The 17,900-nt window shown below is 40.3% G+C and overlaps 1 protein-coding gene across 7 annotated transcripts in view; it reads right to left on the bottom strand.

Annotated features, from left to right (window-relative positions):
• The window catches only part of PRKD3 (protein kinase D3), a 77,993-nt gene that overhangs the window by 29,770 nt on the left and 30,323 nt on the right, over nucleotides 1–17,900 (bottom strand). For 4 of the 7 annotated variants that reach the window (XM_037895399.2, XM_043543391.1, XM_043543393.1 and 1 more), the window contains 5 exons: nucleotides 9,675–9,813; nucleotides 7,928–8,059; nucleotides 6,494–6,651; nucleotides 3,650–3,839; nucleotides 679–756 (listed from right to left, as the gene is read on the bottom strand). In XM_037895399.2, coding sequence (XP_037751327.1) covers nucleotides 679–756; nucleotides 3,650–3,839; nucleotides 6,494–6,651; nucleotides 7,928–8,059; nucleotides 9,675–9,813 — 697 coding nt within the window. The remainder of the gene's footprint in view (nucleotides 1–678; nucleotides 757–3,649; nucleotides 3,840–6,493; nucleotides 6,652–7,927; nucleotides 8,060–9,674; nucleotides 9,814–17,900) is intronic. The other 3 variants (XM_037895400.2, XM_037895402.2, XM_037895401.2) reach the window with 3 other exon arrangements.

Here is a 17,900-nt window from a genome sequence, read left to right as displayed (position 1 = left end):
TGAATGGGTCAGGACAGCCAAGGGAAAAATGGTATCGGAAAGGGCAAAACCTCAAGAATTTAGGAAGAGATGACACTTCCCCCCAAGCCCTTGGGAATAGAGTCCCATTAAACAAACCAAAGCTCCAACAAGTTAAAAAGTTAATGAAAATTCTTTCTCCAGATACATACAGAAATGTTACTAGCACATTACAAAGTATTGTTTGGCTGACTGGCCATTAAAATGTGTTATTAAGAGAGAGAATGTTTCCCTATGCAATTTTCCATTTTACCCCATTAAAAATGGTCCTTTTTTCTGCAAAGAAAGTTGTTCTTCATGAAAAACATTGAGTAGACAGATCACAATTTAAATTCATTTTTGGACATGAAAAAAATGTTCCTAATTCTTGACTTCAAGACAAATATCAAATGAAGTATACTGAGTTTGCCAAGATTTTTTAAGTAAGTTTTAAACTACCAGAAAGACACAGGTCTTAAAACCAAACCTTTAATTCTCAATTACCTCATAGGGACTAATTCTTCTCCAGGAAGAAAAAAGGAAGAGTGGAAAAGGGCATTTAATACACTTTAGTCTTAAAATACTCAGAGTTGACAGGATCAGAAAGTAATAAAAATAAGGTTTGTGTATTTTGTTATGTCTCCAGAGATATTTCACTATTTGAAAACATGTTTTTCCTACCTCCATTGAACACCACCTCTCCAAGACAGTCTCTAGGTACTTTAGATGCACAACGTTTGTGACAGTTAAATCTGCAATCTAAAAAAAAACCCACGTCATTACATATAGTTTAGTTTTACTCATACTCGGAAAGAGCCTCTGAAATAACTATCACATTATTTTCAACAAGATATTCAACCAACTTCAAGCCAGAAAGCATGTCAACAATCTTGTCACGAAGTCACTTGCTGAGATGGCTCCACTGCAATTCATTAAATCATACTGGCATCTATGACTATCCTTTCATCTCTTCTCTCTCCAAGAAATATACTATTCTTTTCTGTGTGTGTGTGAGTGTCTCTCTCTCTCTCTCGTTTGTTTTGTTTTTTCAATCCTGATTTTACTACTCTGCCCTGGTTCTCTTCTTTCATACTCTCCCTTCTCCATCCCCAGTTCCCTTTTTTCCATTGTTTTTGGGATCAAAGATTGTCTCCTCCCTACCCTTTGTTCTGCCTGCTGTTATGGGACTAAAGTTTTGCTCCGACCTTCATTGCAACCACCATGGCCACTATGACACCAAGTCTTTCACCACCCATCAAAGTTATAAGACTTCCCCCTGCTACCAGGGCCATGATATTTCTCCCTTCAATACAGTCACCACAGCTTAAAGATTTCCTTTGTCTCCAGGACTGGTTTTGAACCAACAATCTGGCCCTCCCTGCTGCTGCCCACATGAAGCAGGAATCACCAGGGGTTTCTCACTTCCTCAGGATTAACAGAAACAGCTCAGTCTCCTACCTTTTAAACTAAGTAGCTAAATGCTGGATCCAACTACTTCCTTATTTAGTCTTCTGAGCACCTAGAGTGACCAAATGTCAACAAATTGTCCCTTTTCTCCAGGGCTGTTTCTAGTAAGATTTACAGAACAAGATCAGTTTCTTGCTTTACTTTCAAGGAGCTGGAAAGATGAAGGTGCTCGGAATCCCAATAAGGAGCTGAGAAGAAAGGGTCATACTGCATGAAATGCTAGTCATCTTATTTTTCATCTCTCTTCTTTCATGCTCATTTCTCACTTCTCTATGCTTTTTTGCTATCTGTATCTACTGAAATTTACTTCACTGAAACTGGGGATAGAGGAATTCCATGTGTCTGGATGGATTCAAGACCAGTTCTCTTTGTAGTGGCTGCTGTCGAACATTTCCACTCTCGAAAGGGTTAAAATAAAGTTTCAAGTGTCTTTTTAAGCTTTGTGTGATTACATATCAACAGTGCATATACAACAAGACAGAGATTCAAAATCCTAAATAATCCTGGATGCAGCCTAGAATTTCCACGCTGTAATACCAGCAGAGATGAAAGATGTGAGGTTATAACTCTCCCCGTTGCAAAGGAACCTACTGATGTCTGGTGTTCAATTTTACAGTTACTTTTACATAACAGACGGGAGAAAACAAAACCGAAAATTTTTTAAACAAAAGCTATTTAAACACAGGATTACTGAAGCTTTATTGAGCAACATGTCTCAAATATACTAAAACATGACCAAACAGTTCAGCCTCCAAATCTGACCTTCTGGTATACTCCAGGCAGAAATGTCCATCAGATTGTAAAATATTCTTTTTCTATGTTAATTTTTAAGATTCACCACTCTGAGTTTTTTAGCTTTCTCTGTGACAAACTGTGATGGTGTACCGCCCTCTGGAAGGCCCTGCAGTCCTACCATACCCTGCCCCAGAAAAAGGCAAGAGAGTGGGTTTGGCCAAGTGGCCTAGAGAGGCTGCAGGGGAGGCAGCCAATTAGAGCCTAGAAGGCACATATAAAAGGAGTTGCAGGACCTGGACAGCTCAGTTGCTGGCTGGAGCCAGAGGAGGAAGAATGTTGTTCCTGGCTGACTGAGAAAGCTGCAGCAACTGGACAGAGCAGTCGCAGGCTGGAAAATTCCACAGGTACAGAGACTAGGGAGAAACCCTGCCCAGGAGCAGGACTGTGAAGCTCTCCAGGCACAGAGACCTCAGAGAAAGAGCCCTGACAAGAAGGGCCAGAGACCTGTTAGAAGCGCACCACGTGAATACACCTGAGAGAACAGGGCAGAGATTGTTACGGACTCTCTGGGCAAGGAGGCCTGGGAGAGACCCTGCTTAAACAGGGAACGGACTGGGGACCCAACAAGCTGATAGGACATAGTGGGAAGCAGCCCAAGGAATGCTGCAATAGATAGTAGTGAAGGAAGCAGTAGGTGGCTGCTAGCCACAGAGTCCTTGGCTTAGGACCTGGAGTAGTGGGCGGCCCCAGGTCCCCGGCCCCACACTGGCCAAATGCAGAAGGGCTGAGGATGCACTCACAAGCAGTGAATGACAACCCCTTTATACAAACAAAGCAATGAAACACTGAGTAAGTAAAGTCTGTAGTGTTTGGTATTTGGCTAATGCAGAGTCAATAGAGAAAGAATGTGATAATGTGCCATGTTCTGAGAGCTGTGGTGATATAATCAAAGATGTGAGAATATAAACAATGAGGTAGAGATATGTTAAGATGTTCTCCCTATAAACACAGGTGCACCTAATGGAAAGAAACTAAACTGGAACAGGAAAAATGTGATCTAGGTCTTTTTAAGTACTATACTTGACAGTGCCTCGAAGAGTTTTTGTATTTGTTTTTTAAAAGCCTCTAGTTGAAATGCAAGTGATTTTTAAAGGAGGGAATGTCCTCCACAATATTTTTGAGCTACTCAGAACGAGCCTTGGAGGATTACCTTCTTTGCTGAACTACATGTGAACTAACTTATTATTCAAGTACATTATTCACAAATTATACAACCAATTAATACACCTTTTTGAATGGAGCAAAGCATGAAAACTGCAATTATCTGAAATATATAATTCTGTTTTAAATAAAGCTGCTGTTTTAGATAATGAGATTCATTTTTAAAATGTTTAAATATTGTAACATTCACTGAAATGAATCTTACTCCTGTAGAGCACTGAACTCCTACCTTTACATTGCATTCCTTGGCGAAAAAGGCCCTTGAGCAAACGTTTGCAGTACTGGCATATGGTGGGACGAGTATAGGAATGGACAGCAAAGGTGTGAGGAACCTTCACCCTGCAAAGCACCATCTTTTCCATCCAGATTGGACGCCCACTCCAGGAGGGAATTCTCTTACTGGGCTCTGGGTGGCAGCGCTGGAATAAAAGATGCACATGAGATTTTAATAAAACCATGTCAGGCTTAGAAACAATTTATTTCAAGGGGCGCTTGGCCCAGACACTGAGCAAACATCTTTTTTGCAGAGCATCTTGGCCAGGCAGTTTCAAGAAGTAATTTTGGAAGACTGAAAAAAGCACCATACTGTAAGGATTTGCAGAGAGCAGGAAAAAGTTTATGAATCTGTATTTCCACAAGGACTAAAATTATGATAAACTAAACCAAAAATACCCACTTTTGATTTCTTCAGGTAGTATGGTAAAGGCTCAGAAACAGCACAGACCTATGATAAACATCAGTCTCACATGCAGACTCCTCCAAAATGGGAGGCATTACAGGCAATCAACCCAAAAACAGACACCTGCCACATCACACTATCTATTTCAGAAAGCCTTGCATGCCAGGACAATTTACTAAATTAGGTAAAAATTCAAAATCCAAAATAATGTGTAATTTAAAAATTAAAATGAAATATTCAAAGCCTTACTGCTGATCTAGGTGTATTGTTTATGAAAGTAAAATAATAGTAACTTAGTTTCAGGGACAACCATGTGGAAAACACTGAACATCAGAGAAGGTGGAGGAATGTGGCACTGCAAAACTCAAACTATAGTAACATAGGACCAACTGACAAGACTGCAAATCCAGTAATCTATATTGTCAATTTAATCCCCTTAACACTGAAAACAAAACCGAAGAGATGAAATCTAAGATGCACTGGGCAAATATGCAGAATCTGCATGAAAAAAAATTGGATATACCATATTAGGTGGAGAAATAGTGATTATTCTATTATCATTCAAATGAACTTCTGCAAAGATGGTCAGTGATACTTAGTTGTATGTATCTTCAAGTGCTCTGAGACTGGACCCTCCAGGCTCTGGCCAAAAGGTGTATTGTGTTCCTGAATGGTACTGTCTGTAAAATTTATACTGTAAGGTCTCTGAAGTTAGGAAATGCATCTCCCTCCACGTACTGTACAGCACCAAACACACCAAAGATACATAGTAAACGACAGAAATAGTGTCTGACATTAAGATACTGTCCTGGTCATTAAAGACCTTGGACTAGATCCTCAGCTGATACAAAGTGAAGTTGCTTCACTGAAGTCTGGTATTCCCTTCCCACAATGGCGTTCAGTCACTCAAGGAATAAAAACAGTTTTACCAAACAGCTCTGAAAGGGGCAGATGGCTCGCTGTGTTCTCTAGCCAAATTTAAAATGGTTTATGCCTGGGATTACTATATCTTCTGGGATCACATTGTTGGGAGCAGAGACATATTTAGGCCTGGCAGAAGCCTGCTGTTCATTTTAAGAGTCTGTTTTGATAACATTTAACAGCATAAGCATATGTAGAAGTGTGTATGTGTAAAAAACTGCAGAATAATCATGTTTAATGTTGCACATGTGTAAAACTGCAGAGTAGTCATTTGTGAGAACAAGAAAAAATAAAAGTAACTATAAACCTAGAAAAGCCCATTTGAACTAACATTAAACTTGTACTGACAAGGGAGGAGAGTTAATATAGAAATAAGAGACTAATATATATGTATATGAAAAGATAACAAAATGTTATAAATAAGTTTGTGTAACAAAGGGACATTGAAGCTGTATTGTCTGGTGCTGGAGGCAACTGTGATAAGATTGTCCTAATGAGCTTCCCACTTGTAAGTAATTGATCGCTACTAGCTGAGTGTTTTGCTATAATAAATATTTGTTAGACCCATCTGTTGAGTAAATGAACTTCAACCCAACACACATGACAGCAAAGAAACTTGACAAATTTAGGATGCAAAATCCTGGCCAAAGACAACAAAGCAGAAATTTTTTTAACTGCAACACATCACCTGCCATAACTCTGGCCACAGAAAGCTATTTCTATCAATTGCAACTAACTCTTAGATTTTGTTTTTTAAACTGACAGTTAGAAGGTAAGAACAGGCTTAATATTAGTTATCTTACTCCCATCCACTGGTCACAGTTAGTAACAAATACAACTGATCTAATGATCCCACTGGCCCTTGGATGTTTTGTTGCCATGTCTGGGATATAAGAGCTTGAGTTAATTTCTCATCCCTCTTAATAGTGGGGGGACTACTGTGGATAATATCTATGAGAAGAATACTTCCTGTAAGATCTTTACTCCCTACACAGATGTGTCTGTTGAATTCTGTGGAACACTCTCTCTTCTCACACTATAAATGTACAATTTATACTGTGTTTTACCCAATAAACTATTAAAGACTGATAAGTAATTGCACACTAAACCTATATTCCAAAAGCAAGCAATGTATTTTATCATCTCCTATCCCAAGATTTTTAAGGAATACACATAACTGTGAATGACACATTAATGGCAAAATTATACATAAAAGTTATAATCCACCTCAAATTTCACTTCTCACAATCCCTGTAATAAACACAGAATTATCATCAAATGTCATAGTGTAAAAGATTCACCAGCAATTTAAAAATAAACAAGCATGGTCTGAAATGGTTAATCTGAACTAGTTTTTACTCAATTTAAATCAGTTATGATATAAGGCTGGTTCTAGTTCCCAGAAACATGATGGATTTAACTCAGCGTTATTATGTATAAAGTGTATTTTGTTTTTACATTTTTATTACATACCTCTTCAGTGGCAGTGGCTGTGTATTCAGTTTGCACTGGTCTAGGAACTGAAAGCCCAGCGCTTGGTAAAGACACATTAGACAAACGCCTCTTTCTCACTCCACTACAGTTATTTGGGATCTTGAAGGCACATCGCTTATGGTAGTTTAATCCACAGCCTAAAAATGTCAGTTTGAAAAAACTATGTAAAGAGAACTCCTCCATTAGCACAAATAATTAAAATATTTTAAAATGGAAAGTACAGTATTAATATTTGTATAAAGCAGAAGGGAAAAATATAAATCCAGAAACATAGTAGACAAATGTAGCAATTTGTTTAGATTCAGTTAACGTAATAGAATAGGGAACTCAGTATTTATTGTTAGTGTAATTTACAATAATGGCTTGTTTTGCACTAAAAATTTTGGAGTTTGCCATTTACCTAAATAATGATTTCCCATTACCCCTTTCAATAAAACCTGGAAACAGGGTCTCTCAGCTTGTGTGGCTACTGATCTTCCTCACTTCTTTTCCCACAGGCAGGCTCTCATGGCTAAGCTAAAGCCACAGGAGTGAAGAGGAAGCCAATGGGCAAGGAAGTAGTGTGTTTCTAGTACCTGGACAGCAGCCTGCTGACCACAGGCAGCAACTTTTGTCAGCACCAGTGGGTGCTCCGCAACCCCGCCCCTGGCCCAACTCCAACTCTCCCTGCCCCTGTTGGATCCCTCCCCAAATCCCCGCCCCATCCCTGCCTCCTCCCCCAAGCACACCATGTTCCCCCTCCTCCCCAGGCTTGCTGCGTGAAACAGCTGTTTCGTGGCGCAAGCGCTGGGAGGGACAGGGGAGAAGCAGGACCCAGCGGCACGCTCAAGGGAGGAGGCGGAGCGGAGGCAAGCTGGAGTGGAGGGGAGGGGAGCTGCCGGTGGGTGCAGAGCACCCACCAATTTTTCCCTATGGGTGCTCCAACCCCGGAGCACCCACGGAGTCGGCTCCTATGCTGCTGACAAGAGGCTGCAACATTTTCCACAATCCAGCTGGACAAAGGCCATATGGAAAGGGGTTCCCCTTTGGGACTCTCTCCATTAAACTTTTAAAAAAGCTATTGCAAGGAACTCAAACTCTACACTAACTGAGTCAGACTCAAAACCCCTGTGAGTTAAGTATTATTCCCTTTATTACAGGTTGGAAACAGGAACAGGGAAATTAAGTGTCTTGCCCAAGGTCATACAAATTTTGTGTCAGAGCCAGGAACAGAACTCAGGTTTCCTGATATACAGTCAAAGCTCCAACTGAACTATGCTCCTTCCCAAAAGCTGAATTCATCACTTACCAACAAATTAATTATACAACATAATTAAGATACAGATCCTGCCTTTATACTTTCCCTGTAACTTTCTGTACAGATAAAAGCTAGAACATCATGATTCACCTATCAGCTATTAACACTTGACTTACCTTCACATTTTAATCCTTGTCGTACCAAACCCCAAAGCATCTCCCCACAATAGTCACAAAATGTAGGGGCCTTGTAAGAATGCACATAAAGTGCATGAGGACGAATCTGGAAATCTTCAACTGTAGCCAAAGCTTTAAAAAAAATTGCAGTAAATGATATATTTGTGACTGTAAGAATAATAAGTATTTATTGAAACAGTTCATTGTTTTAAAACAGTAGTTGCAAAGAACACCATCAAGCTGTTTAATACAAAAATTACATCCCAAAATCCCATACATTTGGAGGATTTCTCATACAAACTCATGCGCACAGTTTTTAGCTAAACTTTTTTTTTTTAATCTCTTGGTATCTGTAAGATAATAGAATCATGAGTACCAAACAGTACTTGCTACTGAAGAATATTTAGTGCTGGCAAATCTGGTTGATTGGGGGTGGGGGTGTTATGGAACTACAAAATTAATGAATGAAGAAAACCCAACAGATTAAGTATAATTTAATTTTATTAAAACATTTGATAGGGTGCCTCACAAAACATTACCTAAAAGATCATTCAAAATAACTTGGAACAATATTTGGTGAATAGAGAACTGGCAGAACTGTAATCAAAGGTAATGCTAAACCAGGCTACCAAGGTGACTCAACTCAAATTTTACTGTCTTCTGAAGTACTCTGCCAACAAGAGACAAGGAAGAAAACTGGGTTACCATATTGCACTTTCAGGTATCAGAGAATGCTTCACTGTGCTATGACACATGATTCAAGGAAACTGCCCTCCCAGTTTTGCTTGAAAGACAAGTCAAGGAGAACAGTGACCAATGCAATTCCTATTTCCCTGGATGGATCTAACTCCTGTCTCAGAAACTAGGCAAGAAATTCCCTCTCAGTATCCAAGGTGGCTTTCTGGGCCTCAGTTATCATACCCCTCCTTTCTATTCCCCCTGGATTACTAATATATGCCAAAGTGCTGGCTCTGAAGCCCAGGGAGAGGGACAGGTTTCAGAGCCTGAGCCACAATGTCTACAATGCTGTTTTTAGTGCTATAGAGTGAGTGCTGCAGGCCATAATCTGTAGACCCGGGCTCCAAGACTGACTGCACAGATATTTTAAAATGCAGGGTAGACACAAACTGTTAGGTTTCCATTTCCAACTTTACCAGCAGTCCATGGATGTGTCTCCATTTATTTCAATAGGCTTTGAATCAGATCCATAGAGCCCAACATCTCAAAGATTCTGAAAATGCAATGGGTTCTTTAATAACCACCACCTTTGTTTTCTGCATCATCTACAAGATGGTTCACTCAAGCAGCACAATGTCTAATAACACCACATCCTGACAGGTAATGATTCAGAATACTCATCTACATTAGCACTCTTTTTTGCTGTAATCAATCACTGATGGAAACTGTAAAATAGAAAGGGTGCAGACCTAGGTATAAACAACATGGTTGCTGGGGGGAACTTGAGTTCTATCTATACTTTAGCTTCCACAGTTAATATCAGAGTTGGAGGATTAAGATCACAAAGTTTGTTAGTGCAGATGCAGCTACAGGGAAGACAAATTCACTGAATCACAAATACCATTTCAGGGAGCACTCTGGATTTCTTTGGAAATCTGTCTCAAAGCTTGCTCAGCCAAATAGCTTCAAGACCACAGCTCATGGTTATATTGTTGCAGACAGTGTACAGTAATACTGTGACTTTTATTCAATAATAAGAATGGTTTCATTGCAACTACAAAGGACCTACCAGAGAGCACAACCTCAACAAGATCTCCTTCATGTATCTCTTCTGCTGATGTAATCCTATGCAAAATATTTTCCGAGTTCAGGTCATGGCGAAAGAGGAGAATCTTGTCATACATGCCAAAGAAACCACACTCTGGGAACTGCAACAACAACAACAACAAAAAAGACTCTAAATTAGCACATGCCATAGTTTGCTAAATCCCATAAACTGAATATTTTCTATATGACTACAGAACTTTTGTGTGCTGCAAGCGTTCCACTAGAGCACCATGATCCAGTTAATATCTCAGCTTCTGAAAAATAAATTATCTGACTTGAAATCCAACACAGGCTCAAAAAAGGCAGAAATTAAATATGTATATGGAAATGGAAACTTCCTAAAACTACACTAAAAAGAAAGGCTGTTAGCCATGGTTTCTTGCAATCATTGATGCTGATGCACCGATGGAGAATTATGGATGTGAATTTTGCCAGATGCAGCCAATGATGCTAGAACAAATTTGATCCATTTAAAAGAAAATAAGACCTGCAAATTCAACACGCAATTTGAAAACCAAGCTTTGCTCTTTCTAACTCAACATCACCACCAGTAATCCTGATCCAGCAGAGGTGCTATTCAAGTATGTACCTCTGTAAACAGTCCGCTCCAGATAAAAGATTACATAACTAGAACTTAATTAACACTTCTGTTGATATGTGAGCCAGAGAAGAATCCAACTCAGTATCCTACAACTCTTTAGATTCGCAGGCATAAAAAGAGTAAAATCTTATTTTTGTAAAAGACAGTGGATAGGACTCTGAATACAAACATGGAGCAAATATGCTTACAACACTGTCATTTTTCTGACCATACCTTACTTGACTCCATGTTTGCCCATTTTCCAAAAGTATTGTTACCAATTGTTGGCAGTAGGAAAGAAGAGTTTCATTTTCTTTGGCCCGTGTAAATCAATATAGTAGTTCACACAGGAAAAGGAGAACCCAAATGCGTCCTGGAGAGCAGTGAAAACCTATCATCCCAGCCTCCCCCATCCTTGTGTCCAAATAGTTTCTAATCAGAGGTTGGGTGAGAACAAATATATAAAAGCAGTTTGTAGAAAGAAGGAGGGAGAACATAGGAGAGACATGACTCAGTATACAAGGGACAACACTTTTAATTAAAAAGTGAAGTTTGGATTACAATTTCTTTATATACCCAGTAAACACAGAATATACACATTAAGTAATGTGGTACCATGAATGTTTAAGTACCATACAACATATAATTTTCTTTAGCCAAGGGAGCTGATGGTGAATTTCTGCCAGGGAATTTGTACAGATTCAATGATTGTGTCCATCATTTCTGTATTTTCTTCTTTTATATGTCATTTGAAAAGCAATGGGCTGGGACTGTAACTGAATTTTGAGATTCGAAAGCCATTCTAATGCTTCTCGGGTAGCGACAGCAGTCCCCCTCGTGCCACCACTGTAAATACGAATGGGTCAGTTGTCTGATGCGACGAAGTGAGCTGTAGCTCACGAAAGCTTTTGCTCAAATAAATTGGTTAGTCTCTAAGGTGCCACAAGTACTCCTTTTCTTTTTGCGAATACAGAGTAACACGGCTGCTACTCTGAAACCAGTCACAATATGGTGATTCTTTGATTTTCCATTTGTGATGGAGACATCCACACCCTCTGAGCACTGTCCAAATGTGGTTGAGTGCAGTCCACTGCCTGTGGGGAAGGCAAAATCTTAGGACTTCTTTCACTGGAACTTCAGGTCAGGTCTTCAGAATATCACACAAGTGGCCAAAGATTCGAGCCAGTGAGTGCTGGCGTCCTCTCCATTGGCCTGTAGCATTGACACACGGATCCAGAAAGGCTTCCTAGATTTGAACGGGGAAAGTGGCAATGAAATGAGGTCTTTGTGTATCAGCAGATCCAGAGTGGTCAGGATCTTCTTGTACTCCTGGACCCCAGCAGTGTCTCACCTGATGTTGACTGGCACAGTGCCCGCCAAAACTGGTAACCACAGTATTAGCATTGATTTGAGAGAGCCGCTAACAATTGTGAGCATAGCATTGATTTCAGTGTCAATGAGATTGGTGTGGGAGCTGTTTTACCAAACTGGCATACAACACTCCACTGTTGGCAAGACCAAGGCTTGTACTGACATTCGAAGTGTACTTGCATCACATCCCCAGGATGTGCCTGTGAGCTTCTTGATATTAACCCTTCTCTTTATCTTCTTTTTGGTGTTGTCAACATGTTGGTGACACCTCGGCATCTGATCGAGGGTAACTCCAAAAGTGCTCAGGATTGTGGTCATGCAGTAGAGGTAGACCACAGAAGTCCACTTTCCTTGGCACTTCCGCCTCATGGTTATTCAAGTGGAATGCAGAGACAGGTGTTTTCGAAGTGTTGGGTTTCAGTTGCCAAGCTCTGAAATACATCTCAGATATCCAGAGGTGGTAGTTCATGACCTTTTCTGTGGCCTTCAAAGACAATACTTGCATTGCTAGTGCAGTGTCATCTGCATAGATGAATTTATGGTATGATATGACCAGAATGTTGCTGGTACAGAGACAGAACAGTGCAGGCACTAAAATGGATCCATGTGGGAGGCCACTGTTCAATTTCCACGATGTGCTGGCAGACTCACCAAGGCGTACAGTGATTTTTCTGTTACTCAGCATCTCAATGATAAGTATGATGGTTGATTAGCAATGGAAAGCTAATTAGCTCAGCAGGAGACTTCTGCGCCATACAGTATCTTATGCAGAAGGTCAATGAATGCTGCCGCTGTTTTTAATTTTCACTGGTAGTCAAATTTTATGTAGCTGGTTACGACCAGCACCTGGTCACAGCAGTTGCAACTAGTTCTAAATCTGGCCTGCTCTTTGGGGACCAGTTGCTCCAGTATCAGCTACAACCTTTGAAGTAGGAGCCACTCCAACAATTTATAGCAACTGCTAAGGAAGGAGATGGGCTGGTATCTTTTGGTAGTCAGTATCCTTTGGGGGCCTCTTTTTCCAGGCTTCGAAATGGCTATGATCTGTATTTCCTTCCCAATTGGTAAGGAAATAACTTCCTTCCTTATGCCAGCATTTCCTCAACAATACTGGTGTGACCATCTTTATTTTACTGGGCATGCCATCCATGTTTACTTTGGATGACCATTGTGTACAATACTCAGGAGTCACCAGGCTTCCAGCAGTTAACAGTGCATAGCACTCAGAATGTACTTGAGCAGTCACGAAGAGAGGTAGCTCTTTTTCAATGTCAGTGGTCATCACGCACACATAAGGAAGAAAAGACAAGACATCTTGGTGGATACTGTGGCACATTTCATCTACAAACCCTGGCTGAGATTATCCATCCCACGTTCCCAGTCATTGAGAAGCTGATTGTGCTTATGAAGAAGCAGCAGGCTGTTTATTCTTCCTGCCTGGTCCATTCTCATATGTTCCACACACAAGCCTGTTACTCTTTTCTTCCATTGTATTCTGGAAAGAGGTTATGACAGCATAACCATGGTCTCAAATACAGAGCATTGTAAACCATCAAACATGAGCTGATAGAGAACAAAATTCCACCACTGTCATGCGATATTACCTACACCTCCCCACTTGTTTGCTACGTAAGCAATCTCCGGCACTTATTGCCAACTTCACTCTCTATCCAAGCAGAGTCATCCACAGATGAATCTTGGTAATTGGCATTTGTCCATGAATTATCAAAAAGTAGTATTTTTCCATCAAGCTCCCAAAGGTCTGTGTCAGGGGAGGAGATAAAGAGGGTGGGAATGTCTGTACGGCCAGAGTCTGTGCCTGAAACATAAGAAGAGATTTTGTAATACACACACTGATGTGCTGTAGTAGTAATATTTCCCATGTTTGGCTAATCAAACTCCCACCTCTCCTTCACCATCTCAGACTAGATACTAGGGATCAGTAATAGAATGCTAGGCTGTTGTAAGTCACTTTTACTCAAAATGTTAGAATTTTATAATTGGCCTTCTAGGCTTGGTTCTTAATGTCTTGGTTACTGTTCATTTCCGGGTGTTTTTTTGCTGGCAAGGCCAGCTTCTCCAGGGTGACCTCATCTGCACTTTCTCTGGCATCAGAATGTAAGCGTATTTTGGCTTCCAGTGTACTTTGGTACTGCTCCAGCTCACTACAGCTGCCTGTGAGGGAAAATAGGATATAGAGTAATAAATTAAGGAGAAAACTGAGTGAAGAATTGAGAACTGCATAAGCAGAACATACATAATATGGGTTTAAATACTGTAAATAAGAGCAATACACAGTACCTCTAATTTTAAGATCTGTATTCAAAATTTTGACTTCTCCGGTCTGTCTCTCTCAGGACTGTCTTTGTCATCCTTCCAGGAAGCTGATATCAGCCACATCAGTGATAAATTCTTCCTTGTCGATGAAGCAATGCTATACCATGGCAGGGAGACATCTGAAGGTTCAGTTATCAAGAGTGATGTCTGATAGATGTGATGTTTTAACACCCTTAAACTATCACTTGTCTCCTTGTAAACCATAGCCAGCAGAGAATCTGATGATTCTGAGGGATGCCTATTTGTGCTTATTGTGTTCAGCAGAACATTGTCATATCTACCACTACTTATCCAACAATCCTTAGGAAGAAGATATCCTCTAAGACATCGGTTCCCAAACTTTAACAACCCATGAACCCCTTTCACGAAAATATCAAATCTCACGTACCCCTCCTAAAAATGAATATTTCCAGGGATTTTCTCCCTTACCTGAGCATAAATTATAGAAGCAGTAATCTTGGAAATAATTTGAGTTTTTTATGACATACTTATTACACACTATTTATTATTACATTATTAATTTTATTACATTATGAAAACAGCAACACTCTTCCAAGATTTCACTTTTGTCACTCATATTACTTCGATTAAGCCTCCTACAAGTTTCATCAAGGAGTACCAGACGTGAAACAGCATGAAGGTATTTAAGAAGCCAACTCAAAGAAAGAACTCCTCCCACAAGCATTCGGGCCTTGAGCAGTCCAGGCAAACAATGCATGACTACAACAAAGCTTAAACTTGTTCATAATAATAATTTTAAACGCACTAGCAGCCTATTTAATTTTAGAAACAGCAAAAAATATCCACCTCCCTTTCCATTTCTCATAAGGAGTCTTGAAGTTTAAGTCTCCTGAGTGTGAGGGATGCACTTGCTTTGATCTGCATAGTTCTTGGAAGTCTGGAACCACTGGAGAAAGATAAAGTCTCAGGTCTGGTTCAGCATTGAGTCTGCTTCTGTATTTGGTGTTCAGATGTGCATATGAGGAAAATACTTTCTCGCATAAGTATGTTGTTGAAAAATGGTAACAAAACTATACTAGCTTTTTCTGCCATCTTAAACTCAGCCAAAAGTTGATGAATGACAGATTTCTGAAACTCCTTTTCAGTTCATAATCACAGGAGATCTCAATCAATTTCTTTTATTCCCCCCTCAGTGCTCAATATCTGCGTTGAGAAAGTGGTATCAAAGGGGTTACGAATCCAGTCATTACCACCTGACATAGCTGGAAAAATATTGCCTGAATGTTGTGCAAAGTCCTTTTAGGTGTGCAGTTATATTGGTTTTAGTGTACTGATCCAACTAAAGTTTATGTTCCGCCATGAAGTCATGGGGCTCGGGTGCCAGCCACCCGCACCTTGGGTCCCTAGGGATGGCTCTGTCCGCCATTACAGAATTTTTTCTGAGAACCCTCAATACATTTAGTGAAGCCCCAAGGCTTCACAAACCCCAGTTTGGGAACCACATGCTCTAAGAGAAAACTACTTGTAGTATATATTGTATATATGTTGGGGGGGGGGGGAGTGTTGTATATACACACACCCACACACCAATACCTATATATACACATACCTAAACACAAAAAAGGGTGATACATTACATTTACTGCCTTCTTAACCAGCACTCATCCTCTGAGCATCAAACAGCATCCACTGAAAACAAAATGCAACCACATGCAAAAAGTGTTTCCATCTTTTTTCTCTCAAAAAAAAATTCTACTGGCTTGATGCCCAGGATGTACAATACTCAGTCATAGGCCAGTAACTAATTTGAAACATAGTATCTTACAGAATATCAGTGTAGAAATGGAAGCTTTTTATGCCATTAGCAAGACAATGAAATGATCTGCCCATCCAAAGGTAGCCATAGTAGAATTCTAGATATCAGATCTTATTATCATGGCATTATGTACAGAAGAGTAATTTTATGTTATTTAAAGGTTTCTGAAATGTATTTATAATTAATTTCTCTCTCAGAACCCTGGCCCGTTGAAATCATTATACTAACAAAATCTAACTTTAGAGGCAGAGGGGTTACAAAATATAGCTTCAATAAAAATATCTGAAGACAAACATAATAAAATAGCTTTTGTTTACAAAGTATGCCATGTAAAGGATACATGATGGTTTAATATGGTATAAAGTTATACCATTTGGGATGTCTGGACAATTCACAACCTCACCACTCAAGAGCAATGCAGCTATTAGAAACTCAGGATAAAACCTTTTTTACTATACCATGTTTTATATGATATTTCATAGCAATATATTTTTGCATTTTGTTCAAGTCCCCATCACCATAATTATTAGTTAGATTGCATAGCAAAGTCCCAAGTTGCTTTTATAGAATGTTCAGCTCTTGGGTTATAAAAAGCTTTGCTAAGAGTAGGCATCTTTAATTTGGGGGGAGGGATGTGCCTGTAAACTTTATTTTGACTATGGAGGGAAAACTTTACCAAAGAGGAAAATATTACAGCTTGACCTCAGCTGGTCGAACTCTAAATTAATCATCTCTACTAAAAATTCATTCCACCACCAGACCCCAATTGAGAATGCCTTATCTCTGGCTCTCATATATTTAATACAACTACCATCAATGTTTCAACTGAAGGAAACAGGTTCTCTCTCATCTTTGGTGGAACTCATCCCCTTTTCTGGCTATTACTAAACCATCTCTACCAGAAGACTTATCCCTGACACAAAAGTAAATACTTTTGCCTCTAGAAAGCAACAGATTGCACTATATGCCAAATATATTAAATGTTACATATCTTTGTGAGGGAGGGCATCTCAGAACCTCTGATAAAGACTATTAACTCATTCAAAATTACTCAGTTTGTGGCCTGCTTAAAAAAAAATTGCCTGTGTCACTTGTATAATCAGCCTGGCCTAGATATTTTAGTTAATATAAATAAAGCATTGTTCATAGGAACCCAGAGATCATACAGAATTTTAACAGCTTGCAGCATATTACCTTCAACATAAGCACCGCTTACCCTTCCACCAGACTGCTTCAAGTTTTCATGACTCTGAGAAAAGCCAGTCTAGAAACATCATTTATGGGGGAGGACCAACAAGAGTTTTCTACTGATCAGAGAAGAGATTTTAAAGCACTTTAAAATTCAGATCTGATCCACTTGGGGGGGGGAAGGTATTTTCTTTAATGTTGGCTTTTTGTGTAAAAATCTACTTTGCACTACACCACATCAAGGTCAGACTCTGCCAGCAAAGCCAATATAGTCTACTCAAATTGAAGTAACCAGCTGCTGCTAGTGGTTTCAGCATTTTATTCTGTTCCAAAGCCCCAAGTGCATGTGTGAGTTTAAAATGTAACAAATATAAAAGAGGAAAGACAGTCTCTCTCTCTCTCTCTCCCCCCACTAGTGGTTCTCAGCCTGTGGCCCAATCAGCACACAGCTGTGGCCCATGTGACATCCTCAGGGCCATAACTAGGGTAGGACGGGAGGGGCACCTGCACTGGGAGCAGAGCCGGGGCCGGGGGCATAAAAAATGGCACGGCGCAGGATCAGGCCCAGCATCAGTCCCCCTACCCCCAGCAAGATCAGGCAGAGCGGCATCAACCCTCACCCCCCCTCCAGCAGCAGGAGGCCAGGTGCTCAGCCCACACACCCGCATGCAGCATCACGGGTCCAATGACCCCAGCTGAAGCAGGCTACCCGGCACTAGGATCACAGCAGCAGGTAGACAGGGCTGTCATTAACAAATACTAAACCCTTTTTATTATTATTATCATCATATGTACCGAATTTTACTTTTCTCCAGGGGGGTTCCACCCCTGCTCTGCCCTGAGGCCCCCTGCCTGCACTTTACCTCTTCCCACCCCCACCATGCCCCCTCCTCAAGGCCCCGCCCTCGCTCCAGCTCTTCCCAACACCACTACAC

This window comes from Chelonia mydas, chromosome 3 (assembly GCF_015237465.2).
Source record: "Chelonia mydas isolate rCheMyd1 chromosome 3, rCheMyd1.pri.v2, whole genome shotgun sequence".
In the NCBI taxonomy this organism is placed as follows: Eukaryota; Metazoa; Chordata; order Testudines; family Cheloniidae; genus Chelonia; species Chelonia mydas.
This window is presented reverse-complemented; position numbering and strand designations above follow the sequence as displayed.